This window comes from Eretmochelys imbricata, chromosome 1 (assembly GCF_965152235.1).
Source record: "Eretmochelys imbricata isolate rEreImb1 chromosome 1, rEreImb1.hap1, whole genome shotgun sequence".
Classification (NCBI taxonomy): Eukaryota; Metazoa; Chordata; order Testudines; family Cheloniidae; genus Eretmochelys; species Eretmochelys imbricata.
In genome coordinates, this window is record NC_135572.1 from 59,504,048 (window position 1) to 59,530,730 (window position 26,683).

Here is a 26,683-nt window from a genome sequence, read left to right on the forward strand (position 1 = left end):
ATTAATAATTATTCTGTAGTTCATATCCCAATAGATACCTGATGAAGTGGTACATCAAACATTGTTTAACCTTCCTGATAGGATGCTATGGCTCCTAAAATGCTTGAAAATATACTTTTCAATGATACAAAGTGGAGATGGTATATTTCAATAATGATAATAATACTACTAATAATTAATAATATATTATTGATATTATTTATTAATAAATAATGACAGTATTTAGCACAGTATAGTGCTTTTCATCTGAGGAATTCAAAGTACTTTACAAAGAATAGAAAGTATCATTATTCCAGTTTTGATGAGCAAACCAAGGCACAGAGACAAATTACTTGACCAGGGCCAGAAGTGGCAGAGCTAGGAATAGAATTCAGGTCTCATCTGACTCCCATTCCTATGTCCTCTCTTCTGGACCACACTATCTCCTATCACTTTCTTTTAATGTGATTCTCTTGGTATTACCCTTTTAGACATTTATTGAACACTGGGGAAAAAATAGCATTCTTGTGTACCCAGGATTAATAGCGTAGGGGGCATATGGAAGTGTGCACCGTTGTTGAACTTGACTTTTCATTTTCTGTCATCTTGTGATGCATAGTTATTAGATAAGTAGATGTTTTAAAATTGATTTTTCACACTTTTATTATAGAAGGAGAAGTGTACACATGGGGCCATAATGCTTATAGTCAACTGGGCAATGGTACAACAAATCATGGTTTAGTTCCCTGTCAAGTCTCTACTAACTTGGTAAACAAGAAAGTAATTGAAGTCGCCTGTGGCTCTCACCATTCCATGGTGTTAACATCTGATGGAGAGGTGAGAAGAGTTAGCATAAATCTGCATAAACTGCATTTTCCTTTGTATGGAATTTATATAGGATGCTGGAAAGAGAAAAACATACAATGCCTAGCACAATGGGACCTGGCCTGGCTGTCCTCTAGGTGCTGCTGTGATATAAATATTTAATAATAATTGGAAGATCTGAGGTTTATCAATGTTTGTCCACCCACAATTGCAGGAAGTTGTTTATGGGATAGCTGATCCTAATGAAGGAACAGCACTTGGTATTGCAAAGGATGGCTAAAAATATCTATGACCTCTCCCACTGTGCCCTGCTGTGAAAAATTTGTTCACACCATTAAATTTGGCAGTAAATTAAACTCTGTGCATATGTGGAAGGATCACCACAGTTAAATATCTAAACCCATTGAGGTACAAAGTATTGTTCTGTTACACTCTGAGATATTGTTGGTGTTCAGTTACTTGTCCTATTTTGTTTTCTTTCAGTAACTCTGTAGACAAAGAATCACAAGTATACCCCACAGGATGCATAATCTTTTATATTATTTCTTCTTGTTTTTTTAACTAGTCGAGCATTAGAAATTAGAGTTGAAAGGAGTTGTCAGATTTCTGGAAGAAAATAAAAAAGGAAACAACCATTTCTGTGTCTTTCCTAGATGCATAGAAAAGAGTTGCTGCAGTCCTGTAATCCACATATGTTTAGAATGTATTTTTTAATATGTGCAGTTTATATAACTTCTATATCTCTTGGACGTTTGGTTAAAGTTATATGTTACAGTCTTATTCTGTTAATGACTCTTCTATAACAGGTGTATGCATGGGGTTATAATAATTCAGGACAGGTTGGATCTGGTTCAACAGCTAATCAGCCAATTCCTCGAAGAGTTACCAGCTGCCTACAAAATAAGATAGCTGTTAATATAGCTTGTGGACAGATGTGCTCAATGGCTGTTGTAGAAAATGGGGAGGTAAGAATGTTCTTAAATTTAAAGTTAATTTGTCTGACTGAATTTTATTTTATTCAGCATTATTGGCTACAAATTGTTGATAGCATCTACCTTTGCAAGCACTATCACAGTTAAAACTGCTGAGAAAAGTAATATTAATCTGTAACTTCCAAAATCTAGTAATCTGTACTGTTATCAGAAAGTTTTCATCAGAAATGGTCCTACTTGTTCCCACTGTCCACACCACATATATAAACATATCATTTAAGAGATACTTTACCCAAATTAGCTAAAATTACCCCTTTCAGAACAAATCTCTGCAATAAACAGAAAATAATTCATTTTAAATTAATTCATTACATTCTTTTAAAAATAAATATTTGAACCCAACATTAGTTTTTGAGACTCTAATCCAGTGGTTCCCTAACTTTTTTAACTAAAGTGACCCACCAACTGTATTGTCTTTTTTTGCAACCCACCATTATATATATATATATATATATATATACACACACACCCTCCACCTGGCACCACAACCCTAAAACTGAGGTGCAGGAGAAGCTGCAGGAATGTGGGGGTTGGAAAGTAACCCTGCAGTGGTGGCTCCTGTCCCACGGGGCTGGGCATGGCTCCTTACTCCTGGCACATGGGGTCTCAGCACCACTCAGGTTTGGTTTGGCCACCTATCCATTGTGACAGAGGGGTGGCTGCGCCTAATTTGAGTGAGTGACACTGTGAACCACGTACCAGGGTGCAACCCTTGGAGCTGTGTAAGGAAACTGATAGACTTATTGCCTGGACAGTTTTATTTCCTGGAGGCATTTCTGCTGTTATCTGTCATAATTTCCCATTTCAACTATTCAGATAATAAACATTCTGCTAGTAAATCAGCATACGCCATTCAGAAATCCATACAGAGTCATTTGATAACCATCCAGCATATTTTCTATCTTTAGAACCTGTGCGGCTGAGCTTTCATATGGCTCTTCTTTCCCCTGTTACTCCTTGGTACTTGTACACTTGAGACCTAGTTCTCTCACTTATACCTCCCATTTGATTTCCAGAGAGTGTGTATAGTGTCCCTTTGTCATTCAAGTGATTGGTTGCTTCCCCACCTGGAGATGTTACAAGAAGCAATTCTTTGGGCCATAGGGAGACATATATCAGGACTGGCTCCTTGTGAAGCAACTCTCAACCATGTGCTGCTTTTAACAGCAGAAGAATCAAGCAAGGGAGACTTTTTCAAACCTCTGCTATTGCCAGATTCTTTTCTCTGCCCCACCTCCCCATAGGTTCCTAGGTAGAACCTCTGCTTCTCTGGAGGAAGGGGGAGGAGCATTGTTCCCCTCACCCTACTGGGGTGGTGGTCTAATGTTCCCCACATACTGAGTCAAGGTGAACAAAATTCCCTCTCCCACCTTGCTCAGGGTCAATTACATTTTTACAGATCATCAAGCAGTCAATGATTGCAGGAAAAAGTCTCCCCTCCTTCCTGGCAACAGTTACCTTTGTCATCTCCCAAGCAGATGTCTTACACCCTACTTGGGCATTTCCCATCCTAGGGTGGATGTCATAGTTTTTGCAGTACACCACAGCTGCCACAGTGTCCCTACTTTTGGCTGGAAATACTGCATTCACCATGCTCTGTACTTCCCCCGAGTGCCTGGTAAGGGTAGGCAGAGAGCTTATTTCATTGATCTAGGCTTTAGGACCCAGAGAATTCCCCTGCAAGTCAGTAGGTCTTGTCAGTCCTGCTGCTCAGGTATTTGTTTGCATACACTGAGAAAGTAACTTGATTCCTACTCTGAAACTTGATTCCTCTTGGATACTGACAGGGGAGATCTATCCCTGTCAGCTATCCCATTAGCATTTTGGCTAACACAATCTCTTGCTACTCTGGGACTAACAGAGGAGACCTGATTTATCCTTTCTGCTTTGAAACCACAATATCCTTCCCCAAAAGCAAAGAATATGGAATATCTTCTATTATACCTGCAGCCAGCATCCCAGACCCTTCCTGGGTCTGTACAGAAATCTGTATGTAGAGTGAAGGCTTTTATACCAGGAACTTTAACCCGCATTACACATCCTGGCAGCATTTCATGTGTTTCATGACATGGGGGTTAACTGTCATCTTAGCTCTAGTATCTCTCCATCCAGTGAATGTCTCTCCATTGATTACCACCTTCCATTCCATTCCATTCCCACTAGCTATGCCATGGATCTGCACCCAGGAGGGTGCAGCATGACTTGTAGGCAATAGATTGGGGTGTAAATGGTTCAGTGTTAGCCTGTCTGCTGATGGCATATAATGTTCTGTGACTCCCTCCCTTCATCCCTCCCCTCCTCTCTCAGTCACACAGATAATTCTGTGAGGTTGATGTTCAGCTGACATTTCTAGCACTGTACCTGGGACTCAATGGGCAACCTGGGCAATTGCGAATAAAGTGACTCTGCTGGCCATGTATGGCACACTGCTTTTTCCCATTGGTTTCCCTCCCCCCTGGGAGTGGGTCTCAGTTTAGGCCCAGTCCTTGGACTCTGATCCCATTCCATGCTTGTTAGGTTTTCTATCAAACCAGGATGACTAGCCACATAATGGTCTGCCAATTTCACAGATATAATAATATCTCTAGGATTTTTGTTTGATTTCAGATCAGGGTGGCAGAGTTTATAGAACTGTTTTATATTCATTAATTTGTAGGACTCATCGACCATTTTGACCCTCCAACCAGTTCCCCATTTCCTTACATAATACCTAATTAGAGCTGAAACCTTAGCATAGGTCATACCCCTTTCTTCTCTGAATTTCCTGAAACCTTCTCCTATATATACCAAGAGTCAGTTTAAACTTTGTCAAAAAAGCTTGTTTACAATTATTTTAATCTTTGTAATCCTCCCTTCCCATAACGGTGAAAATGTCCAAGACCTTTGTCCCAGACAGTACTGGAGTCAGCTACTGTACTATGTCCTCATTCCCCACCTTATTCAGTTCACACCCCATTTTGAAAGCAACAAGAAGCACATCCATGTCATCCCCCTCCCTAAAGTGATGAAGGATGGAAGGTTGTGGACAAATTAGATAGTCCGGCAGAGGGCAACGAAAATGATCAGGATGAGGGAACTTGGCTTGTTTAGTCTGCAGAAGAGAAGAGTGAGGGAGGATTTGATAGCAGCCTTCAACTACCTGAAGGGGGGTTCCAAAGAGGATGGAGCTCGGCTGTTCTCAGTGGTGGCAGATGACAGAACAAAGAGCAGTGGTCTTAAGTTGCAGTGGGAGAGGTCTAGGTTAGATATTAGGAAACACTATTTCACTAGGAGGGTGGTGAAGCACTGGAATGGGTTACCTCGGGAGGTGGTGGAATCTCCATCCTTAGAAGTTTTTAAGGCCCGGGCTTGCCAAAGCCCTGGCTGGGATGATTTATTTGGTGTTGGTCCTGCTTTGAACAGGGGATTGGACTAGATGACCCCTTGAGGTCTCTTCCAACCCTAATCTTCTATGATTCTAAGTAATTTGGAGTCTATGCCACCCACTAGGAGAGGTACAGGAGGTCTGGCTTTACCTATTGGATTAAGGATTTGAAGGCACAGTTTCTCCATCTCGAGCTGATATTGATGTTCCTTGTCCTTCTGTTTCTCCTCAGACTAGCACTACTTCTGCTTTTCTTCTCTCTCATATTGATGTTGGTGCTTCTTGTACTGGCACTGGTTCTCCTTCTCTTCATTTACTGATGCTGCTGCTTTCAGTCTGCAAGCTGTCCCCCCTTCCCTGCAGCCACGCTGCCGTGAGAGCAGCACTCTGGGCAGTGGGGCTGCGCACTCCTGCTGGGCAGTGGGGCTGCGCACTCCTGCTGGGCAGTGGGGCTGCGCACTCCTGCTGGGCAGTGGGGCTGCGCACTCCTGCTGGGCAGTGGGGCTGCGCACTCCTGCTGGGCAGTGGGGCTGCGCACTCCTGCTGGGCAGTGGGGCTGCGCACTCCTGCTGGGCAGCGCAGCAGCGTGTCTGGCTCCCGCCGGGGACTGTGGCGGCCAGACATGCTGCTCTGAGTGGCATGGTAAGGGGGCTGGGGCCGGGGGTCCCAGGGGGCAGTCAGGGGACAGGGAGCAGGGGGCGGAGGTTTGGTGGGGCAGCCATCAGGGGACAGGGAGCAGGGGGCAGAGGTTCTGGTGGGGGGGCGGTCAAGGGATGGGGAACGCGGGGAGGGGTGTGTTGGGTAAGTGTGGTCTGTCCGGGAGCGGGGGTGTGGATAGGAGATCAGGGAATGGGGGTGTTGGATAGGCGTAGGGTCCCAGGGGGCCTGTCAGGGGGCGGGGGTGTGGATAGGGGACAGGGAGTAGGGGGTGGGGTCCTGGGGGGCAGTTAGAGGCAGGGTGTTCCGGGAGGGAGTGGTTAGGGGACAAGGAGCATGGGGGGTTGGATGGGTCAGAGGTTCTGAGGAGAGCAGCAGGGGGCGGGAAGTGGGAGGGGTCGGATAGGGAGCGGTGGCCAGGCTGTTTGGGGAGGCACAGCCTTCCCTACCCAGCCCTCCATACAGTTTTGCAACCCCAATGTGGCCCTTGGGCCAAAAAGTTTGTCCACCCCTGACCTAACAACTCATTGTTGGAACCACTTTGAATAATGACTGCATATCTATGTATTGGAGATGACGGCAATCCATCTAGGTCTCAAATTCTTTCTACTTCACTTAAAGCATAGTCCAAGTAGTCACTGACAAAATGACAGCTGTGCTTTATGTGAACAAACGAGGAGAAACTCCTTCCACATAGTAGTGCAAGGAAGTTAAAGTACTATAGGACTGATGCATCCATGACAGCATTTACTCAATAGTACTTCACCTAGTGGGAAAGGACAACCCCCTGGTCAATCAGCTGACAGGGAGGGGAAGAGCTACAGGAATGGTCCCTAACCCCATCAGTGGCAGAAACAGATGTTAGCAGTGAGACACAATACCAAATACCTGAGGTTCTGCTTGAGAGCAGGAGTAGGCAGCCTGTCCATTTCAAATGCATTCCTATCCGGCTGGGGAATAGGCCTCCTCTACACTTTATCCCTATTTCCTCTAATCCAAAGAGAAGTACAAAAGATAAATACTACAGTTCCATGGTAATTCTTATTGCTCCAACATGGGCAAGGCAGCAGTGGCTTCCAGACCCTTATCTCTCCAGGTGAGTATATGGTTCTCTCCCTGTGATGTTACCACAGGTCTGTTCTCAGGAGGCCAGCCAAAGCTTGCACTCAGACCCCACAGTCCCTATACTTTAACAGCATGGTCGAGAAATGCTTGTTCATCAGGCATGCAACACATGCTACTAAACTCCAAAAAGCAATCTATACATAAGTGCTGTGACTCCAGTAGATAAGAATTGTCTTTTGGGCATTGGATAAAAACATATCTTCATCATCAGCATTAATTCAGTCCATACTTGAATAGTTGCTACACCAGAAGCTGTTTGACCTATCGGTATTCTTGCTGAAAGTCACTTAGTTGCCATTTCAGCCTAGCAGTGGACAGCAGACCGAATTTATCCATGACTCAGTTAAGAGATTTATGAAGGGTATAGTGAACATCTGTCCACCAGACAAGAAACTTCCCTGCCATCATGGGATTTTAATCTAGTCCTTACTCAATTTAATGAGACCATCCTTTGAACCAATACATGTGTGTTCACTGGTTCACCTGTCAATCAAGACAGTATTTGTTATAGAAACAATAGCTGCCAGAAGCATAAGCAAACTGCAAACCTTGATGGTGTCTCCACCATTCACAGTGTTCCACAAGGACAAAGTAATCCTCCACACACATCCTAAATTCCTTCCCAGCATATAATAACTGATTTCAATCTTAAGTGAATAATTAGTCTATCAATATCCTTTCCAGACCTCATGCATTTAAGTGAGCCAGAACTCTATGTCCTAGATGCTAAAAGGTCAGAGGCATTCTCTTTAGGTAGTCCCTAGATCTCTCTATATCTTACAGAGAGAATAGTAAGGGCTAGGCTATTTCATCTCAATGCTTGCCTAATGGGTTAGACTGTGTATTAAGGGGAGCCACAAAGCCTCTGTCCCTCTTCCTGTAAAAGTTAGTACACATTCCACTTAGGGCTAAGGCAGGTTCTTTGGCATGACTTAGACATATTTCCATTATTGAAATCTGCAGAGTTGAAATGGAGTTCTATACACACATTTACTAAATATTGCTTTCTCTTGCTTTAGCATCCAGATCTGATGCACAGATTGTTAGGGCAGTACTCAAGACACTGTTTAATTAGGTCTGTGTGTCCCAGCTGTGTCCTCAGTATCAAACTATCCCAAGAGTGGGAAGGTGTACAGACTACTCAAAGAAGAAATGAAGGCTGCTTACCTGTAAGTGGAGTTCTTTGAGAAATTGTACAGTGCATGGAACTGGACTCTACATATTCCCAGTCCATGCTCACCTTTGCCTCTTCCTCAGAGTCCTAATTATATTCTTGAATCTGAGGAAGCAGTGCAGGAACTGAGATGGCTGGAAAACCACACCCTTTGGTCTTCAGAAAGTTCAGGAACAAAAATGAGAGGAGGGGGTACAAGAGCAGTGCAACAGGTGCTGCTATGAAGCATTCTACCCAAGATGGTGAATGCGTAGAGTCCATCTTTGAGAACTCTAGTTACAGATGAGCAACTGTCATTTTCCCCTATGGAGTTTTTGTTTAGATTTCAGGAAAAGAGACTGAAAAAATCTTACACATCCACTCATGCAGGATTTAATCTTATTTGTAATTCACATGTTTTGTCTTTTCCAGTTTGTCTGAAAATATCTAAAAGGCTTTTCAAAACAGATGCCATAGGGACAGTGCTTTTTTCTTTTTCTTTGTCCATAATTGGTTGCTATTGCAAATAGGTTATGTTTATTAATGTGATAAAACTCATAAAACCTGCAGTTCAGTGTATAAAACATGAATGGAACACTTTTTTCACTAAAGAGGTAGCAGAGTAGTGAAATATACTTCCCCAGATGCTTTTTTGAAGTATTCAGAATAATATCCTTAAGTTTACTCAGACTATATCACTTGTGTTTAAGACCTGCTTCTTCCAGTTCAAGATATTTTTGTTTGTTTTCTTTTGTGATCAATTTTTAAATAAGAGATGAGCTCTATGACAAAGGAAGCTAGAAGCAGAGCTTGCTTTGCATACCAGGGAACAGAACAGTTACTAGTAGTCCACTTCTATGTTCTAAAAATTCTAAGTATTGGATGATATATTCCTGGAAGACTTGGACTGGGCAAACAGAATACATGGGGTAGAATTTTAGTGCACTGTATATTTGATATTGTCAACGGGAGTTGTGTGCGACCTGCCATATAATGTGCAAAAATATTTTTATAAATCACTAGAAGAAGAGACATCAGAGGGGTAGCCGTGTTAGTCTGGATCTGTAAAAGCGAGAGAGAGTCCTGTGGCACCTTATAGACTAACAGACGTATTGGAACATAAGCTTTCATGGGTGAATACCCACTTCGTTGGATGCATGGGTATTCACCCATGAAAGCTTATGTTCCAATACGTCTGTTAGTCTATAAGGTGCCACGGGACTCTTTGCCCCTTTTAGAAGAAGAGAGTTTCTTTGGAGGTGTCATTGCAGAGACTTGCACGTTATAACACTGTAAAATAGATACGTTTTTTTCAAGAGAAGTGGAGAAACTACATAGCAAACTAATTAAAATCTCAATCTTCCTTTTTAGGTCTATGTCTGGGGTTACAATGGTAATGGCCAGCTTGGATTGGGTAGCAGTGGTAATCAGCCAACACCCTGTAGAATAGCTGCTTTGCAAGGCATTCGTGTGCAGCGGGTATGTTTATTATGTCATGTCAAGCCCTTTATGAACAGAAGAAATAGCATGTGGCAAATGCAGATTCTAAAGGGAATATTCTGCACTCAATGGAGGCAAGGTATTAGTGGTTTGGTTAAAGCCCTAAACATAGTAATGAAAATATACATCTGAAAAATGAACTTTCCCCTCCACTAGACAGAAGGGTGAAAATGTAGCCCAGCTGAAGTCAATTGGAGTTTTGCTATTGACTTCAGTGGAGCCAGGATTTCATCTGAGGAATTTTAGGGATCTTTATAATCCATGTTTAGTTCCTCTTGAAAGGTAATTGGCACTCTCATCTTTCATTGACATCTACTTTTGTTTGTCAAAGCCAAAGTTTGCTGACCACCAGGCTACGCTCCAAGGCCCCCTTGTTCCCCTTGGCTGTTCCTAGGAAGAAGAAAATGAATTTATAAGAGATGGTGCTGGAGAAATCTGTCAGTGGATGGTTATGGGGGATTTAGGAAAGCAATCTTTTGAAGATTGGTTCCTAATTGTAACATTGGATGGATGTTTTTTATCAATTGAAATAAATAAAAATATTTCTATCCAATTCCCATTCAAAGGTAAGGGCCCTCACAAGAGATAGCTTAGCTGGAAGGGCATCGTAATGGAGAAGGAGGTCCCTAGCATAATTAAGAAAAATATTATTTCCTACTTTCCATTATCTTTTTCTCCTTTTAAGAAAGTGTTGCTTTAATAACAAGTTTTGATTTAGGTCCCAAGTATTTACAGTTAGATATAGGCCTTGATTCAACAAAGGACTTAAGTATACTTAAGTATATGTTAAGTGCATAACTAGTCGCATAGAAGTCAGTGGGATGGATGTCACATGCTTAAACACTTAAGTCTTAAGCTTTTAGCTGGATGGAAGCCATAGCGTTTAATACTATAGTTCAATGGGACTATTTACAGTAGTTAGCACTACACTTGGTAGCTAGTATTTACAGCATCAGGCCCATAGTTTCAAACTTTAATTTATGCCATGATACAAGTTTTACTGCAAAATTTGTAAAGTTCTCCTAGTTCTCTCTCACTTCACCTGCTTCTGAGATCCCCTTGTTGTGTTTCAATGTGCCTCTGTTGTTTCTTCTTTTGTACATTTTTCATTACTGTGCTCTTAAAAGATTATTGGCTTGTGAATTTTTAAAAAATATAAGCAGGTTTTCTCACATGCATTTTGTTGCTCAAAATCTCTCATCCTATTTCTGTTCCCGATTATAGTATGATCTGTGTTTGTTATTTTTGTAAGTTGTATTGCCTGTGTGTAGAGTCCCACCAAATTCAGGGCTATGAAAAACGCATCATGAACCGTGAAAAATGGTCTTTTTGTGCTTTTACCCTATATTATACAGATTTCACAGGGAGACCAGTGTTTCTCATATTGGGGGTCCTGACCCAAAAGGGAATTGCAGGGGAGTTGCAAAGTACTTTTAGGGAGGTCACAATATTGCCACCCTTACTTCTGTGCTGCCTTCAGAGCTGTTTGGTTGGAGAGTGCCAGCTGCTGACTGAGGGCCCAGCTCTGCAGGCAGCAGCGCAGAAGTAAAGAGTGGCCATACCGTACCATGACATCCTTACTTCTATGCTGCTGCTGGTGGTGGCTCTGCCTTCACAGCTAGGCTCCCGGCCAGCAGCCGCCACTCTCCAGCTGCCCAGCTCTGAAGGCAACGCCGCCGCCAGCAGCAGTGCACAAGTAAGAGTAGCAGGACAGCAACCTTCCCTACAATAATCTTGCCACAGCCCCCCCCACACACAAACACAACTCCTTTCTGGGTCAGGACCCCTACAATTACAACACCATGAAATTTCAGATTTAAATAGCTGAAATCATTAAATTTACAATTTTTAAAATCCTATGACCGTGAAATTGACCAAAATGGACCGTGAATTTGGTAGGGCCCTACCTATGTGTTTATCTTCTTAGATATAGAATCAACAATATGAAAATATATTTATTTGTCTGAATTAATTTGCTGGTAAGTAAGATGAGATTTTTTTTATTATTCATTGCAGGTTGCCTGTGGCTATGCACATACATTAGTGCTAACAGATGAAGGTCAGCTGTATGCATGGGGAGCCAATTCATATGGTCAGTTAGGCACTGGCAATAAAAGTAACCAGTCTTACCCTGCACCAGTTATTGTTGATAAGGACAGGTAATATTTACACTATAATAATCAGGCATTAATCAAAATAATCACGGAAGTGCTGCGCAAAATCACAGTGACTTTTTTAGTAGAAATCACTTGTAATTGCTAACTATGGTTATTTCACAGACCTAAACCTGAATGGATTCTAATGTTGGCTGACATTTACATTTGTAAGTTAAAATTTAACCTAGCTGGAAACATATGCATTGCCATGATAAATAGATGTGAAAGGGAGACTACAAATTCTGGGGCTGGCTGTTTCCTGCCTCTCTTTCTCCTTCAGCTGCATCCTACTTCCCAGAGTATTTTATGAGTTTTAATTGTATGCTGTCATTGGTGCTGTGCTGCCACTTCTCTATACTGAGTCAACCAAAAACAAGGCTTCTTATTTTTTTACAATTTATTTCCTATGTTAATAATAGTTTACCATTAAGATTGATCAGACAAAAAAATGTGGAAAAAGTCAGAAGAGTGGATATTTACAATTTGCCTGTAGCTATTGTATTAAATACCCCTTCTATGTTTTGTAGTCCTAGATTAGTAAGGGGAAGGCTGGAGGGAATAAAATTATATTTCTGCCTGAAAATTTAGCTTTTACAAATTTCTTAATCTTAGTTTCTGATAATCAGTAATAGAATAATTTCTATGGATAATGCAATACTTTGTGTTTCTATCAGTGGAAATGTGAATGTGTTCCTTACTAGAGTATATTAGGGTCTTGTTGAATAAACCATTTTGGTTTTCCTGCTGTGAAAGACTTCAAAAATGTGTAATGCTACTCTTACAATTGTTTCTGTCTCCACCTGCTAGAAGGAAGAGGTCATTGCTATATGATATTGTGTGGTGTTATTTCCTCTTAATTTGTTGCTTTTTTCAAACATCAGTATTTATTTTTTGCTTAAAATATTTGTGCCGCAGTCCAAATATGTTTAGTACCTTTTAAAAAAATGTTATATATTGCCTTCATCAGTTGTTGGCCAAATCCTGTGTTCCTTATGACAATGGGAGTGTTACCTCACACTAAGGGCTGCAAGATTTTTTCTTAAATATATATATATATACAACTTCACCACTAATCAGCCAAGTTATACTTCAGACTGCAAAACAGTGGGTTGTGTAACATTGAATGTGATGGGAGTTTTGAAAACCTAAAATCAACCTCTAGGGTTAGTGAAGCATCTTAACATAGCTAAAGTGAGGGGGGTAATGTTCTTTAATTAGTGCTTTCCTTGGGTCTAGGTCCTTCACTTGGAAAATGTTCTAAAAGATGGCCTACAGAATAATTTAGTTAGTACATGTGTATGCATATTAGTTAGAAGTAACGCTAAGAATAGGTGTAATATTGTAATGGTTGCACTTTGATGTGGTATTAATTAAATAGTAAAATATTCTATGATAAATGTGATTTGCTGTTTTCAGGGTTAAAATTGAGAGGAGTAACTAGATGCTGTATATGTACAAATAGCAAACAACCTTATTTTCAGTTGTCTTGCATGCTATGGAAACATTTTGTCATTTTTGAGGGGAGTGGTGGGGGGAGGAATATATTCCCATAAAACTTGAAATGCATGCAAGCCTACAAAAGTAGGTATGTGGTAGTAAGCTTTTTCACTGCACTTTGTCCTTATGCCAGTGTTTTTGTTTGCTTGTGAATTTAGAGTTATAGAAATTGCAGCCTGCCATTCTGCTCACACTTCTGCTGCTAAAACCCAGGGTGGCCATGTGTATATGTGGGGTCAGTGCCGTGGCCAGTCTGTGATTCTTCCACACCTTACGCACTTTGCCTGCACAGATGATGTGTTTGCTTGTTTTGCTACTCCTGCTGTGACATGGCGTCTCCTATCAGTAGGTGAGCTTACCGTGTTTTTTGTTGTTGCATCCTAATCTTTTTTTTTTTTTTAATTTGGTGCATAAGAAAGGATAAATGCATTTGAAAAATACACTTTAGATAATTTTAAAAATTTAAACTGGAAAATACAACCTACAGTATTTGTTAATTTTAATGACTGGAACTATGGAACTGTAAAAAATGCTGAGACTTTCTGACAGATTGTAGGTGCTAAATCATAGGCAGTCAGTTGCGTTTTGTGGGGTGACATTTTTCTGTGGCAATATACAAGATGGTCTCCTTTGTTTTGATTGGGGGTGATTGTACAGGCAGGGCTGGCTCTAGGCACCAGCAAAACAATCAGGTGCTTGGGGTGACACATTTCTAGGGGTGGCATTCCGGCGCCGGCCATGCCGCCCCTAGAAGTGTGTCCCCGCCACCCCAGCTCGCCTCTGCTCCGCCTCCGCCTGTTCCCCTGAATGCGCAGCCGCTTCTGCGCGGCAAGACTGGGAGGGAGGGAGGAGAAGCCAAGCGGCGGCACGCTCAGGGTAGGCGGCGGTGGTGGAGAGGAGGTGAGCTGGGGCAGGGAGCAGTTCCTCTACCCCCCCCACCCACCCTCGCTCACCTCCTCTGTGCCTGCTCCCCTGAATGCGCTGCCTCTCCCTCGCCTGAGGGGGATGGGGGAGAAGCAGAGCAGCGGCATGTTCAGGGGAGCAGGTGGAGCGGAGGTGAGCTAGGGCGGGGGGTTATGGGGGGGAGCCGCAGGAAGCAGTGGGGTGGGGAGAAATGCAGCATGCCTGGGGGAGGAGGCGGGGCTGGGGATTTGGGGAAGGGGTTGGGAAGGGGCGGAGTTGGGGCGGAGCCGGGGGGGCACCAAAAAAAAGCAGGATGGGCAAACATTTTCTTCTTGGGGCGGCAAAAATCCTAGAGCCGGCCCTCTGTATAGGTATCCTGTTCTGGAGGTCCCTTCTTATAGCTCTGTTCTCCATAGTGTCTGAGGGCTTGTCTTCACTATGGGCTAAATCAGCACTGCTGTGATGGATGCTGCGGTGTCAATTTAGCGAGTCTGGTTAAGACATGCCAAGTCGATGGGAGAGCGCTCTCCTGTTGACTTCTGTAAACCACCGCAACGAGAGGCAGAAGCTATGTCAACGAGAGAGCTTCTATCAACATAGCATGGTGCAGACACTGCAGTAAGTCAATGTAGGTTACATCGGCTTCAGTTATGTAGTGCATGGTGGCTAAGGCAAGACAAGTAGAGCTGCTGAGTGGTTTGGATTTGGAGAACCGGGAAACCTTTTTATTCCTTTTGTGATGGACATAGGGAGAATAAGCGTGCTCTATCTAAAAATGCAGTTTTTTAGATTTAAGCACACACAGACATAAGCAATAGGTTTAGAACATCCCAGATATTTACCTAACATCTGGATCACTATTGAGTAACTAACAGGCGCTTCGCAATGGCCAGTTGTTCACCCACCAGGGGAAAAGGTCTCTCAAGATGTCTTCAGAGGGCTGCTCCAAAGTACACTCTATTAGCTAACCTTTTATGACTAACTTCTACAAAACATATAGATCATAATGACATGTCCTGGATCATCACTTTTCTAACTTTCAATAAACTTTTAATATCAGAGAGGTTTAGACTCAAGGTATTCCAACCACCAAGGTTTTTAGTCTCAATTCTTTACTTGTTTATCCCCTCCTCCCATTCTGATTAGCAGAAACTGCCAGCTAGATGTAACCTTGCTTCTAAAAGCCTGTTTCCAAATTAATCCTTAACTATGTGGTATTCTGTTTCATTAATTCAGGGTGGCTGAATGCACATAATATGGCTGCAATTAACTTGATCACGTTCTGGGGTATACACTCCTCAAATCCAGGGCAACAGGGGCAGGGGGTTGGGGAGCAGGAGGGGGTGAGGGCTCCAGGCGGCACTTACCTTGGGCGGGGGGGCTCCCCAGATGTGGCTACATGTCCCTCGGTCTGCTCCTAGGCAGAGGCACAGCCAAGCAGTTCTGTGCACTGCCTCCGCCTGTAGGCGTCACCCCTGCAGCTCCCATTGGCTGTGGTTCCCGGCCAGTGGGAGCTGTGGAGTCGGCGCTCGGGGCAGAGGCAGTGCACGGAGCCTCCTGGCTGTGCCTCCGCCTAGGAGCCAAGGGACATGTTGTCACTTCCACTGTGCCACACAGAGCCAAGTAGGGAGACTGCCAACCCCTCCTCAGCATCAGCAGGGGTCCCAGGCCATGTGCTGCCGCCCGCCCACCCTCAGCACCAGCGCGGGTCCTAGGCTGCCTGCCCCCAGAGCACCCCTGGGCTGCTCTCTTCCCCCCCCCCCCCAAGTAACAAAGGCTTAGTCAGGGGCATATAGTACAAGTCACGAACAGGTCACAGGGCGTGAATTTTTGTTTACTACCCGTGATCTGTCCATGACTTTTACTAAAAATGCCCGTAACTAAAACATAACCTTATATATCACTCATGCATGTGCATATTTGGCTGCTTGTGTTCGTGATGCACATTTTCACCAGGAGTGCTTGTGTCAATGCAAAATGCAATGCTCTATAGGTAGGTATCCCAGCTTGCCATGAGCTGCTGTCCAGTGCAATGCCTTTTGGGAAATTTTTGGCAATGTGTTGTGAGGTAGAAATGAATCGTGCAGGAATCTCTGTGAGCTAGGGGTCAAGTTCCCACAATGCAACTTTCTCCATCCTATAATGTCATCCATATCCCATAATCTTCATACTTTTAAAAAAAAATTCCACAAACCTGCACTGCACTTTTTGGTGTCCACCACTTCTAACAGAAGCACAGAGCTCGACACCATTCTCATGAACATTGCAAATACAGGACACATGATTCTTCTGTATTTTCAGACCTGCAGGATTGCTACTAGTTAGTGGGAAATCGTTTTGAAGTTGGAAAATTCACAGTGGGGGCCATTGTCATGCAAGTGTGTAGGTCCATTAATTGTTTCTGCTACACAGGACTGTAGCTCTTGGGAATTTGAGGGACATAATAGAAGGATTTCCAGCAATGGGCTTCCTGCACTGAAGTGGGGTGATAGGCTGCATACATATTCTTATTTGGCAGTCCACCTTGCCACAGAGTACATCAACAGAAAGGGCACTTCTCTATGATTATGCAAGGGTTAGCGGATCACCAAAGACACTTCACTGATCTCAGTGTGGGCTGGCCAGGGAAGGTGCATGATGCTTGCATCTTTAAGAACACAGGACTGTTCAGAAAGCTGCAAACAGGGATGTTCTTTCCTGACTGGCAATATTGAAATGCCATTAGTAATCCTGGAGGACCCAGACTTGCTCCTTTGGCTCATAAAATGTATACTGGCTACCTGGACAGCTCCAAGGAAGGATTGAATTACTGTCTAAGCAGGTGCAGAATGACTGTTGAATGTGCTTTTGGTAGATTGAAGGGATGCTGGCAGTGTTCACTCACTAGATTAGATGTCCGTGTGAAAAATATCCCAATGGTTATAGCTGCCTGTTATGTCCTGCACAATGTCTGTGAGGTTAAGGGGGAAGAGCTGCTGCCAGGGTGGAAGGCAGAGGTAGAGCAGTTGTCTGCTGACTTTCCACAACCAGACACAAGGGCTATGACGAGCTCAGCATGGAGCGATTCAGTTGAGGGTGGCTTTGAAAGAAGACTTTAACAGTCAACCACTATAGTGTTCTGTGCTGGTCTGTTGTCTGGGTCTGAAGCTTTGGGTGCTGGTAAGAATTGTGTGATGCTTGCAGTACGTTTATAGCTGTGACGGTGTTTTCTTGAATCTATGAGTTGAGTGGTGCTCTACATTTACAAATATGGGATTCTTTGAGTAGTGCTGTGCATTTTGCACTATGAGTTGTGAATTAATAAAATAATTTTATTTCCAAAAAACAGAAAGGTATGGAATGGCAAAAAACAGTGCAGATAAACCATGTACAAAAAACAACAGGCAATACACTATAAATGTAACAGAGCTTTAAAACTGGAAAGACACCACTATTTCTGTCCATTTCAGTACACAAATGATGTCCATTGTGGTTGAAACAGTAAAATTTCAGTCTGTATTCCATGGGTATGAGTATAGGGCAGTGGTATTGAATATTGGCACTGTTTTCTACAGGTGGTTGTGATTTTAGCTGATATCTCACTTCTGCGGGTAACAAGGCACAGAGAGCTCAGCTGTTACTAGCATCCCAAAGCTGCCTGGGCCTATATGCCCCTAATCTGTTTACTGCAATGGTACCTGTCGAACTCATCATGGAGTGATGTGGGAAAGTGTCCTACTGTGGAGGAAGAAATAAGGCAGCCATCTCTAGAAATCTTTGGGAAAGGATTGCAGAGTATCTCCATGAAAGTTTCATCAAAAGTCTCTCAGAAGGATGCAAGGAACAAACTGCTCTTCATGCCCCTCCTCTACCACCTAAACCAATAGGGGAATGAGCAAACACCAGATGTACCTCTGTTTGTTGCACTGCTACCTCTTCTCATATGAGTAAAACAGTAAAAAGTCTATACCTGTGTCATGTTAACCTGGGGATGGGTGCCATCTTTAAATTTAAATGTTGTAAGGGAAAATACATGCATGCACTTACCTGAGGTCTCTTCCCCTTCACTGGGTTCATCTGTGCTTGGCTGGCAGGACTGACTAGGTTGTTGTAGAGACTCAAACAGGTCCTGATTTGTGGTATGGCTGGATCCTACCTCTGCATCTCTCTCTTCTCCTCTTCCTCCTTGCTGTTTATAACAGGGGTTTCTGTCTTGGACTCCTCCGAGGTATCGACAGTGGTTTAGGGGTTGCTGGTGGGGTCTCTGCCAAGTATAGCACGCAGCTCATTGTGAAAGTGGTAGGTCTGGGTGCAGCACTAGATGGATTGTTGACACACCTGGTCTTGTGGTTTGCCGGCTTTCCTGCAGTACTGCTTCTGATCTCTGTCATACTCCTTTTCCTGCACCCCCTGTGTAATCTGCTCATAGATCTCCACGTTTCCATGGCAGTGTAATAGCTGTACTTGCACTGCCTCTTCTCCCCACAGGCTCAGGAGATCTAGTACCTCTTGTCTGCTCCAGGCAGAGGTGTGTCTCGTGCATGGAGCTGGCATGGTTGGCTGGGCAGTTGCACACAACAAGGAATATCTGCTAGGTGTGCTCACAAAGCTAGACAATCAGGAAAAGGCATTTAAAAATACACGTGGGGAGGAAAAGCTTCCAGCCTCTGTGACCTCTGAGCGGTGGAGTTTACAATTGTGACCAGAGTGTCACTGTTGCAAGAAATGGGGCATTGTGAGACAGCTGCTAGAGGACTGTTAGAGTTGATGCAGGTCATTCATTGTCTATACTTGCACTGCGTCAGCCTCAGAAGATTGACCATGGGGCTCACTGTTTGGGGAGGTGGTTTTAGTGCATTGCTGTAATGAGGCGCCTGTGTTGGCATGAGACAAATTTGAGTGTAGACACATACACAAACAGGTCAACACAAGGTGTCTTACACCAAGCTATCTTTGTAGCATAAATCAGGTCTCAGCAAGTGAAGAACATGGCAACCCATTTACTTAGTGTTCTGAGCTATATTGAGCACATTACTTTTGAATTCCAGTTCTGTACTGAAAAAAGAAAAGGAGTACTTGTGGCACCTTAGAGACTAACCAATTTAAAATTGGTTAGTGTCTAAGGTGCCACAAGTACTTCTTTTCTTTTTGTGAATACAGACTAACACAGCTGTTACTCTGAAACCTGAGTTCTGTACTGGTTTTCTATTTGCTTCTGGGTACCCTGCGCTTTGGTCCAAAACTGTTTAGTAGTACGCACCCAGTTCCTGAGTATCTTTTTACTATTTGAGACAAAGCAGTTGTGTTAATAGGACCTACTTTTAAGCTTTGAGGGACTGGCAAATTCAGTGGTGAGTCCTCTACTCTAGAATTTGCTTTACTAGACCCAGCATTTGTACTTTAGAACATAGCGTAAGGCCTCCTCTGTTAGCTCAGAATTTTGCCTGGGAAGGTCTGTTGTAAAAGGGTGTTATATTGATAGGATTGAGGAATGTGGCTGTGGTCCATAGGGTAGCCTTTTTAGAAACTGAATGCATTCTCTGGCTTGGTTTAGATGCTGTTAGTATTTGCTTTATATTAATTTAAATTTTATTTTAATTATGTTAATACACTAAAAATCTTAGGCAATGGGTACAGCTCATAAATGTGTAAGTATTTTAATTGTAAATTCCATATAAAATAAATCTCTACCATGTTTAGGGTTTACGTCTATGAGAAACTGTTCCTTTGTGAAAAACATTGAACAGATGATTAAGTACATGTTGCTTTGGTTAGGTTTTAAAGCTTAGATGTAAAATTCACTGAAGTGTTACGGTCCCCACTGAATACCAGACCTACATTTATACTGGAATAGTGTTAGAAAGAAACACAATTAGAGACCCTATTTCCTTTGACTAAATTAAAATACTCTTCCAGTTTATTAGGAATAACTAAAGTGCTCCAAGGATGCAGCTGATCCATAGCCTGTGTATTTAACATTCTTGCTTAGTTCAGTTAGTAGGTATAATGGTCCGCATTCCAAAGATGGCAACAAAACTATTATTCTTTAGATGTGCTAGTCAGTGTAGGTTAACTTCTAGTGCTACAGTGCATTAAGATCAGACTATCCTTCTTTGTCCCTCTGGTTCCAGCCAGCAACTGACCTGCTCAGGCTCTGCAGCTCCTTTTATCTGAGCCCACTGGGCACAAAAGCAGCCTTTGTAGGCAGACCTGGAGGGCCCACCTCTGCAGCTCCTTCCTGGGGCAAGGTGTAGTAGGATTGAAGGGCCTCCAGCAGGGGCTATGAAGGGCCTGCTATACACCATCACATACCTTCCCTCACAGAAAGTATTTGAGGTGGTGGTCCTATTGAGAGTAATGTCCCTCCTATAACAGTATTTGCCCTGCTTATTCAGGGTCTTCTCCCCCCAGGCCTCTGCCTAAAGAGCGTTTCACAATCTCTGGCCTTTGTAGTCAGGTTCTTCTCCCAGGCCTCTCTTGAGAACTTTTATCAGTCTCTGCCCTGGTTCCTCAGAGTCTGTCTCCCAGCCTCTATACTTGGGGAACTTGTAGCAATCTCTGTCCTGATCTTTCAGAGTCTTCGCTTTCTGCCTGGAGAGCTTGTAGCAGACTGTGCCCTGGTTTCTCAAGGTCTCTTGACATGTAGAGCTTGTAGTGGGCTCTGCCCTGGTTTCTCAGTGTCTCCCACCCAGGTCTGTCTGCTTGGAATGCATGTACCAGTCTCTGCCCTGGTTGATCAGGGTCTCTCTCTCAGGCCTCTCTGCCTAGAAAGATTTCACAGTCTTCACCTGGTTTTCCTTGTGGGTTCTTTACTGTCAGTTTGTGGCCCCTGTGGGGACATCAGTGTGCACTGACACCTCAGTAAGATTTGTGTCTGTGATCACAATTATTTCATTCACTGTCTCTAGTGCCAGCTCTGGTGCATGTACCTCCTATGCATTAGTGCTGTCAGACACCCTCTTCTTCTCCTGCCCATTCTTGGGGCTCCTGCATTTCTTCCTGCAGTGTGTCCACCTCATCAAAGGGAAAAATCTTTTTATATGGCCTGTAAGAGGTTGAGCACTCACCTCCGTGGCACCTCCTGCTGGTTAGTCGGGAATTAGCTCATTCCAGCCTCAGAGCACCTCCTGCTGGCCGTGTCTCTCCTGTAGTCACTGCTTGTCTTTCATTATCAATCTCCACCATTATACTTCAGGCTCCACATCCCTCCCTGCCTGTGGTGCTCCTTCTCTTGGGTACTGCCTGAAGCAGTACTCCCACACTTGGGGTCCTCCCCTCTCCAAGGAACCCCACCTCTAATCCCACCTCACCTCAGTGACCCACTGCCAGTCTTCATCTAGCCCCTTCCCTCAGGGGCAAACTGCAGTCTGAAATAGTCACTCATCATCAGCCAGGGGGTTGGACCTGTTGCCTCTTCCTCCCCTGGCTGCCTCCTCACAGCCCTAGTACCTCCTCAGGCCCTGACAGCAAGGCCTCGGCCTGGGGATTTTCCAGGCTGGAGCTCCCCCTGCCCTTCCCCAGCACTGCGCTGTCCAAGGTACCCTTTTCCTCTTTCAGGCAGCCAGGTCCATCTCTCTCCAAGGCTGGAGAAAAACTGACTGCTTTCTGGCCCTGCAGCCTTTTATAGGGCCGAGCCTGGCCCTGGTTGTCTGCCTCTCAGCCTTTTCTGATTGGCTCCCAGCCCTAACCCTCTCCAAGGGCTGGCTTTTAACCCTTTCAGGGCTGGAGCGGGGTAACCGCCCGGCTACATGGCCAACCTCTCCACAACAAAATCAATTAAGCCTTTTCCATCCTTTCCCTGGAGGGGTTTCTGTGGCTCTTCCTGCAATTAGCCCCAGCAACTCTGTCTTTTCCCCCAGTTACCCAAGGGCGCACTGTCTTAAATATCCCATCTGTACAGAACCATAACATCTCCTCAGCCAGGCCTCTAGCCCACTAGCTCCCTCTTGTCTGCTCAGTACCTGAAAGTGTTGCCAATTCTTTCCTGCAGGATTTGTAACAGGTCCTGTTGCTGCTCCTATAGCCTGGCTAGCTGCTGTTGCGGTTCCAAACTGCAAACTGAATATCTGCTCCAAAATCTCCTTAATAATATTCTTGTCCCACATATTCCCTGGGATCCTTGCTTCCTTTCCCCCCAAGTGTTGGGCTCTTTTTCTACATGAGATTTTTTTTGGCTGCTGCCTCCTGCACTTCACACTTTTGAAGCTCTCCTGCCCCATGGCTAAAGGAGAGATCACCAAATCCCTGGTAAATGGAGGGGACGGTGAACTCTGTGTCCTGCTCCAGTCCTGGTTACTATACTCCAGGTTTGCTGTTTTCCCCCTCTCACACTCCCTCTACTTACAGTTCAAAGACCTTCCCAGGCAATGCCTCTTTATGTTCCCCAGCTCCCCACACTTCAAACACCCTGCCCCTGTGACTTCACTCTTCTTGGCCCCAGGCTGTGCTTTATCAGTCTTTTAAACTACCACTGGAGTCTCTGGAATCTGAATGCAGAAGTCCTGTGTAACCCAGACCACCCTGGGTGTCTCAGTACTCAGCACCTGCCAGTAATTCCCCTTGTCTCTGTTACTCTAGGGATAAACTGAACGTGCATGCCCCTCTTGTCCACAGTATCTGCATCCCCTTAGTGCAGTGGCCTCCAGCTTTGGAGGTTCATGCCCCCCCTTACCCTGTCTGCGCCCCCCACCTTCCAAGAGCTGGGAGCAGGGCACGGCTCCACGGGGTGAGGGGGACATGGACAGAGGTAAGGGGGTTGAGGCTGAGGCCACAGCTGGGGGGAGGGGTGAGGCCGGGAGCAGAGCTGGGGGCAGGACAAAGCTAGGTGGTGCTCCCTTCCTGCCTGGCCTGGGCCTGCCATGCCCACCTAAAGGTTCCTCCACGCCCCCCCTCCCCCCGCCAAGGAAAGCTTTTAGCCCATTATCCCTACAGTGAATCAGCCTTGAAGGTTTTCATATCGGCTTCCATAATAGGAGATAAACAAATTCTTTGGTCTGAATCATTTGTGCCCAGTTGATTCTGGGATATTAGCATATTTGACCATCAATAGCCAATTTATTTACCAACAGTTGCAGTTTATTTGTCCTCCATGTAACTGTCTCTTAATTTTTAGCCTCAGTAAGGATTTCTGATGGACTGTATCTGTTACGCGGGGTTCCCCAAACCCAAACCTCTTGGTAACTTTACTCTCTGCGAGGTGGTATCAGGATAAACCAAGGGAGACGCAGTGCTTCTGTCTGCTATATGGCTGACACAAAAAAATCAAAACCAAGTGCTTTCACTTACAGCTAGCACTTGATTAGTCTCTAGCACTCTCGCTACAAGACCTTTACTCAGAGTCTCTGCTTTATTTAATCTCAAGCACATACAAACACAAGAGGCTATAGAGCACCCCCAAACATTAGTTACCTGTGGTCTGGAGGGGTCTCGAGTGGTCAAACAACAAATTTCCAGTGGCCAGCTATCCATCTGTTGCCAGGAGTTCCAAGAGATGTCCAGAAAGTCAAATCCAAATTCCTTAGACCTATCTACCCCTTTTTATGTTAGTAACTGCTACAGTTACCTCAACAATATGTCAATCAAAGAAAAAACATTAAACAAGTACTTTTTAAGCAGTTAGTTATACAGATGTATTTTTGCAGAGTCTGCAGTCTCATGGGCCCTGGCACACACACACCAGAAGTCAAATAAAGATAGACTTCCTGTTTTTCAGAGACACATACCCAGCATATCAGAGAGGACACAGTCAGGCCCACTCCTCATGATCGCCCCTCCCTCTTGGCTTTGCCTTAGTGGTGCTAAGGCTGGTAAAAAGGCCTTACAGGTGCTACTCTTGGCAATAAGCAATATAATTGATAGTCGATCCCAAAAGTTGGCAGTGCTTGAGCACTTGGTTGGATGCTAAAGATGCCCCTCATCGTATCTTGAACATCTCTAGGATCATGTACTTCAGTATGGCAGTTCAGAACCTCCCTATGGTTGAAGCCTAGGTTCTCTTTCTTGGTGTTCTACTTTTAAACCTACAGTCTCAGTATTTCCCTTCATTTGGAAGTGAGTCTGTTGATCAACCATAGCATTTTGTGCAAGGGTCTTTGGTGCAGGGTATGGAATCACCTTGGATCAGGCAATCATATCTACTAAGTTTTCTCTGCTGCCTTTTTCCAATCATACTTTTTTCACGAAAAAAGAAACAGCCCAAGCAGAGTCTTGGGCTTTGAAGTGTACTCGGAGCATTGGCTACATTTTTCATAGTGCTGAAGCACTCTTAGAGTGATTAAGTATTAGAAATGTGATAACCTTTCATAACTATTTTCTGCTTGAGGAGCTCCAATAATCTAGACAGTGGGTTGTCCTCCCCTTCTGCATAAACAGATAGCTCCACCAATTAGCTTCAGAAAGATTTTTGATGCTCAGATTTCCAGTTAGTAAACTGTCTTCTCTCTCTCCAATGTCTTTTCCACCTTCAGAAGGATTGGCTACTAGATGACCTCTGGAGTTAGATGCTTGCCATGTGAAGCAGGAATGATCCCAGTGGTAGCAAATCCAGCATGCTACTACTACTACTTGGGCTCCTCTCTCTTTTGGGAAAAGAGAGATTATTTGAAAATCTCCTGGGTAGGCAGCGGGGTTGAGTGGAGGGTACTGCTGATCTCCATCTGATCCTGCGGGCTGGAGGTAGTGACCTGGAGGTATAGTAAAAGGGACTAGAAGACACTTCCCCCAGCCAGCCCTACCCTGAACTTCTTGTCAGGCTCATGAATTTAGCCTTCACAGAAGCCAGATCAGAAAGAAGCTTCTCCCTGTCCCCTTAGATGGACCAAAGCTGATAGGACTCTCTACATTGGCAAGCCTGTTCCCAGTGAAAAAGGTTTGTTCTTTAGAAGATTGTTTGCCTTCCCTCTCCCTCATCCCCTTCCACTGGGCTAGAAGAGGGCAGCTTTGCAGGAGCAGATTGGGGATCAATCAGGAGCTCTTTCTACACATCTACTGCATTCCCTTTTCCTGGATCCTTCAGCCTAAGTGGTCCATGTGTAGATTGCTCTCCATTCTCATATACCCAGAGCCCTTTTGAGCTTAAAGGAGTGAGGATTGTTCCTCATGCAAGGGACACATACAAGGGCCCTGGGGGTGGGGGAAATAAACAATTTGTTACCCCAGCACAGTAGTATGCCAAGCTATTATTTATAGGGTTGTCAAACGATTAAAAAAAATTACAATTACGAGATTTAAAAAAATAGCTGTGGTTAATTGCAGTTTTAATCTCACTGTTAATAATAGAATACCAATTTAATTTTATTATAAATATTTTGGATGTTTTTCTACATTTTCAAATATATTACAACACAGAATACAAAGTGTATAGTGCTCACTTTATATTATTATTTTTGATTACAAATATTTGCACTGTAAAAAAGAGGATAGATTTCATCAGAGTTTTGTGGACTCCCTAACCGCCAGAGCCTACCTGCCCATGGAGAGATTCCATACTATGTCTAGTCTAATCTCTACAATACAGTGAAGCTTGCAGATAACAGCAAGGACCTGCTTACAACTTCTGGGCCATATGTTGGCCTCCATGTTTGTCACTCCTCATGTGAAACTGCACCAAGTATAATTTTTTATCTAAATTTTATCTAAACTTGGTCTTGATAATTCAAGGTAGAGGGCATAAAAATTTAAAGCTAGCACATTAGGGAGAGTTTGTTTTCCTCTGAATTGTGATTGTGTAAAGACAAGTATCTTCTATAGATCTGCAGACTAAAATACTACACAGTTACACTTTTGAAAAAAGGAAGAAATGCATACAAATATACTAAAATGTGTAATGTTCTCAATTCAAAAATAAGGTATTTTCACTGTCAGTAAGTGCTTTCCCTGATCCATGTCAAATATGTGCTAACTACTTATGCTAAACAATCTGTTTCATCTTGCATTTAGCTGTGATGCTCAGAGTACCTTTACCAGACCTGAAGAAGAGCCCTGTGTGGTTTGAAAGCTTGTCTCTCTCACCAACAGAGGTTGGTCTAACAAAAGACGTTACCTCACCCATCTGGCCTCTCTAAATTCATTGTTTAGGCAACCTAAAAGCTCTAATGAACACCTAAGGTTACCCCCTTATGATACAGGCTATAAGACAAAGGTAATACACCAAAGTCTGTGCTTGATCAGCTCTGCTAGTAGGAATTAGATGCATCTTTCTGTAACGTATTTATTCTATCTAAGGCCACATCCCAGTGCTGAGAGGATGTACCCTTAAGTATGATGCAGTCAGAGTTTAATATTTGTTCATAATTTACAAACACAAAAATCACAGGGCAAAGGATTCATTCTGTGGTTCCTACCTTCTTGCATGCTTAAGAGCAATCAAGTGCACTGATATTCCCAGCAAATAAATTAAGACCTATTTAGAACACTTTCTCTGAGGTCAAACCCATTGTGGAGGTATTGTGAAACCATTAAGTATACTTAAATCAGTGACTCCTGGGCATCCTGTGGACTCCATACAACTAAGTTCTTGTCTACACTACAGATGCTACAGCAGCACAGCTATGGC

The 26,683-nt window shown here is 43.8% G+C and overlaps 1 protein-coding gene across 12 annotated transcripts in view; it reads left to right on the forward strand.

The window, feature by feature from the left end:
* LOC144261694 (RCC1 and BTB domain-containing protein 2) overlaps positions 1-26,683 on the forward strand; it is a 235,473-nt gene that overhangs the window by 169,556 nt on the left and 39,234 nt on the right. For 11 of the 12 annotated variants that reach the window (XM_077811436.1, XM_077811429.1, XM_077811431.1 and 8 more), the window contains 5 exons: positions 650-816; positions 1,611-1,769; positions 9,467-9,574; positions 11,612-11,754; positions 13,407-13,597. In XM_077811436.1, the coding sequence (XP_077667562.1) occupies positions 650-816; positions 1,611-1,769; positions 9,467-9,574; positions 11,612-11,754; positions 13,407-13,597 (768 nt within the window). Of the gene's footprint in view, positions 1-649; positions 817-1,610; positions 1,770-9,466; positions 9,575-11,611; positions 11,755-13,406; positions 13,598-17,705; positions 19,728-26,683 lie in introns of those variants that run through there. The other variant, XM_077811439.1, reaches the window with a different exon arrangement.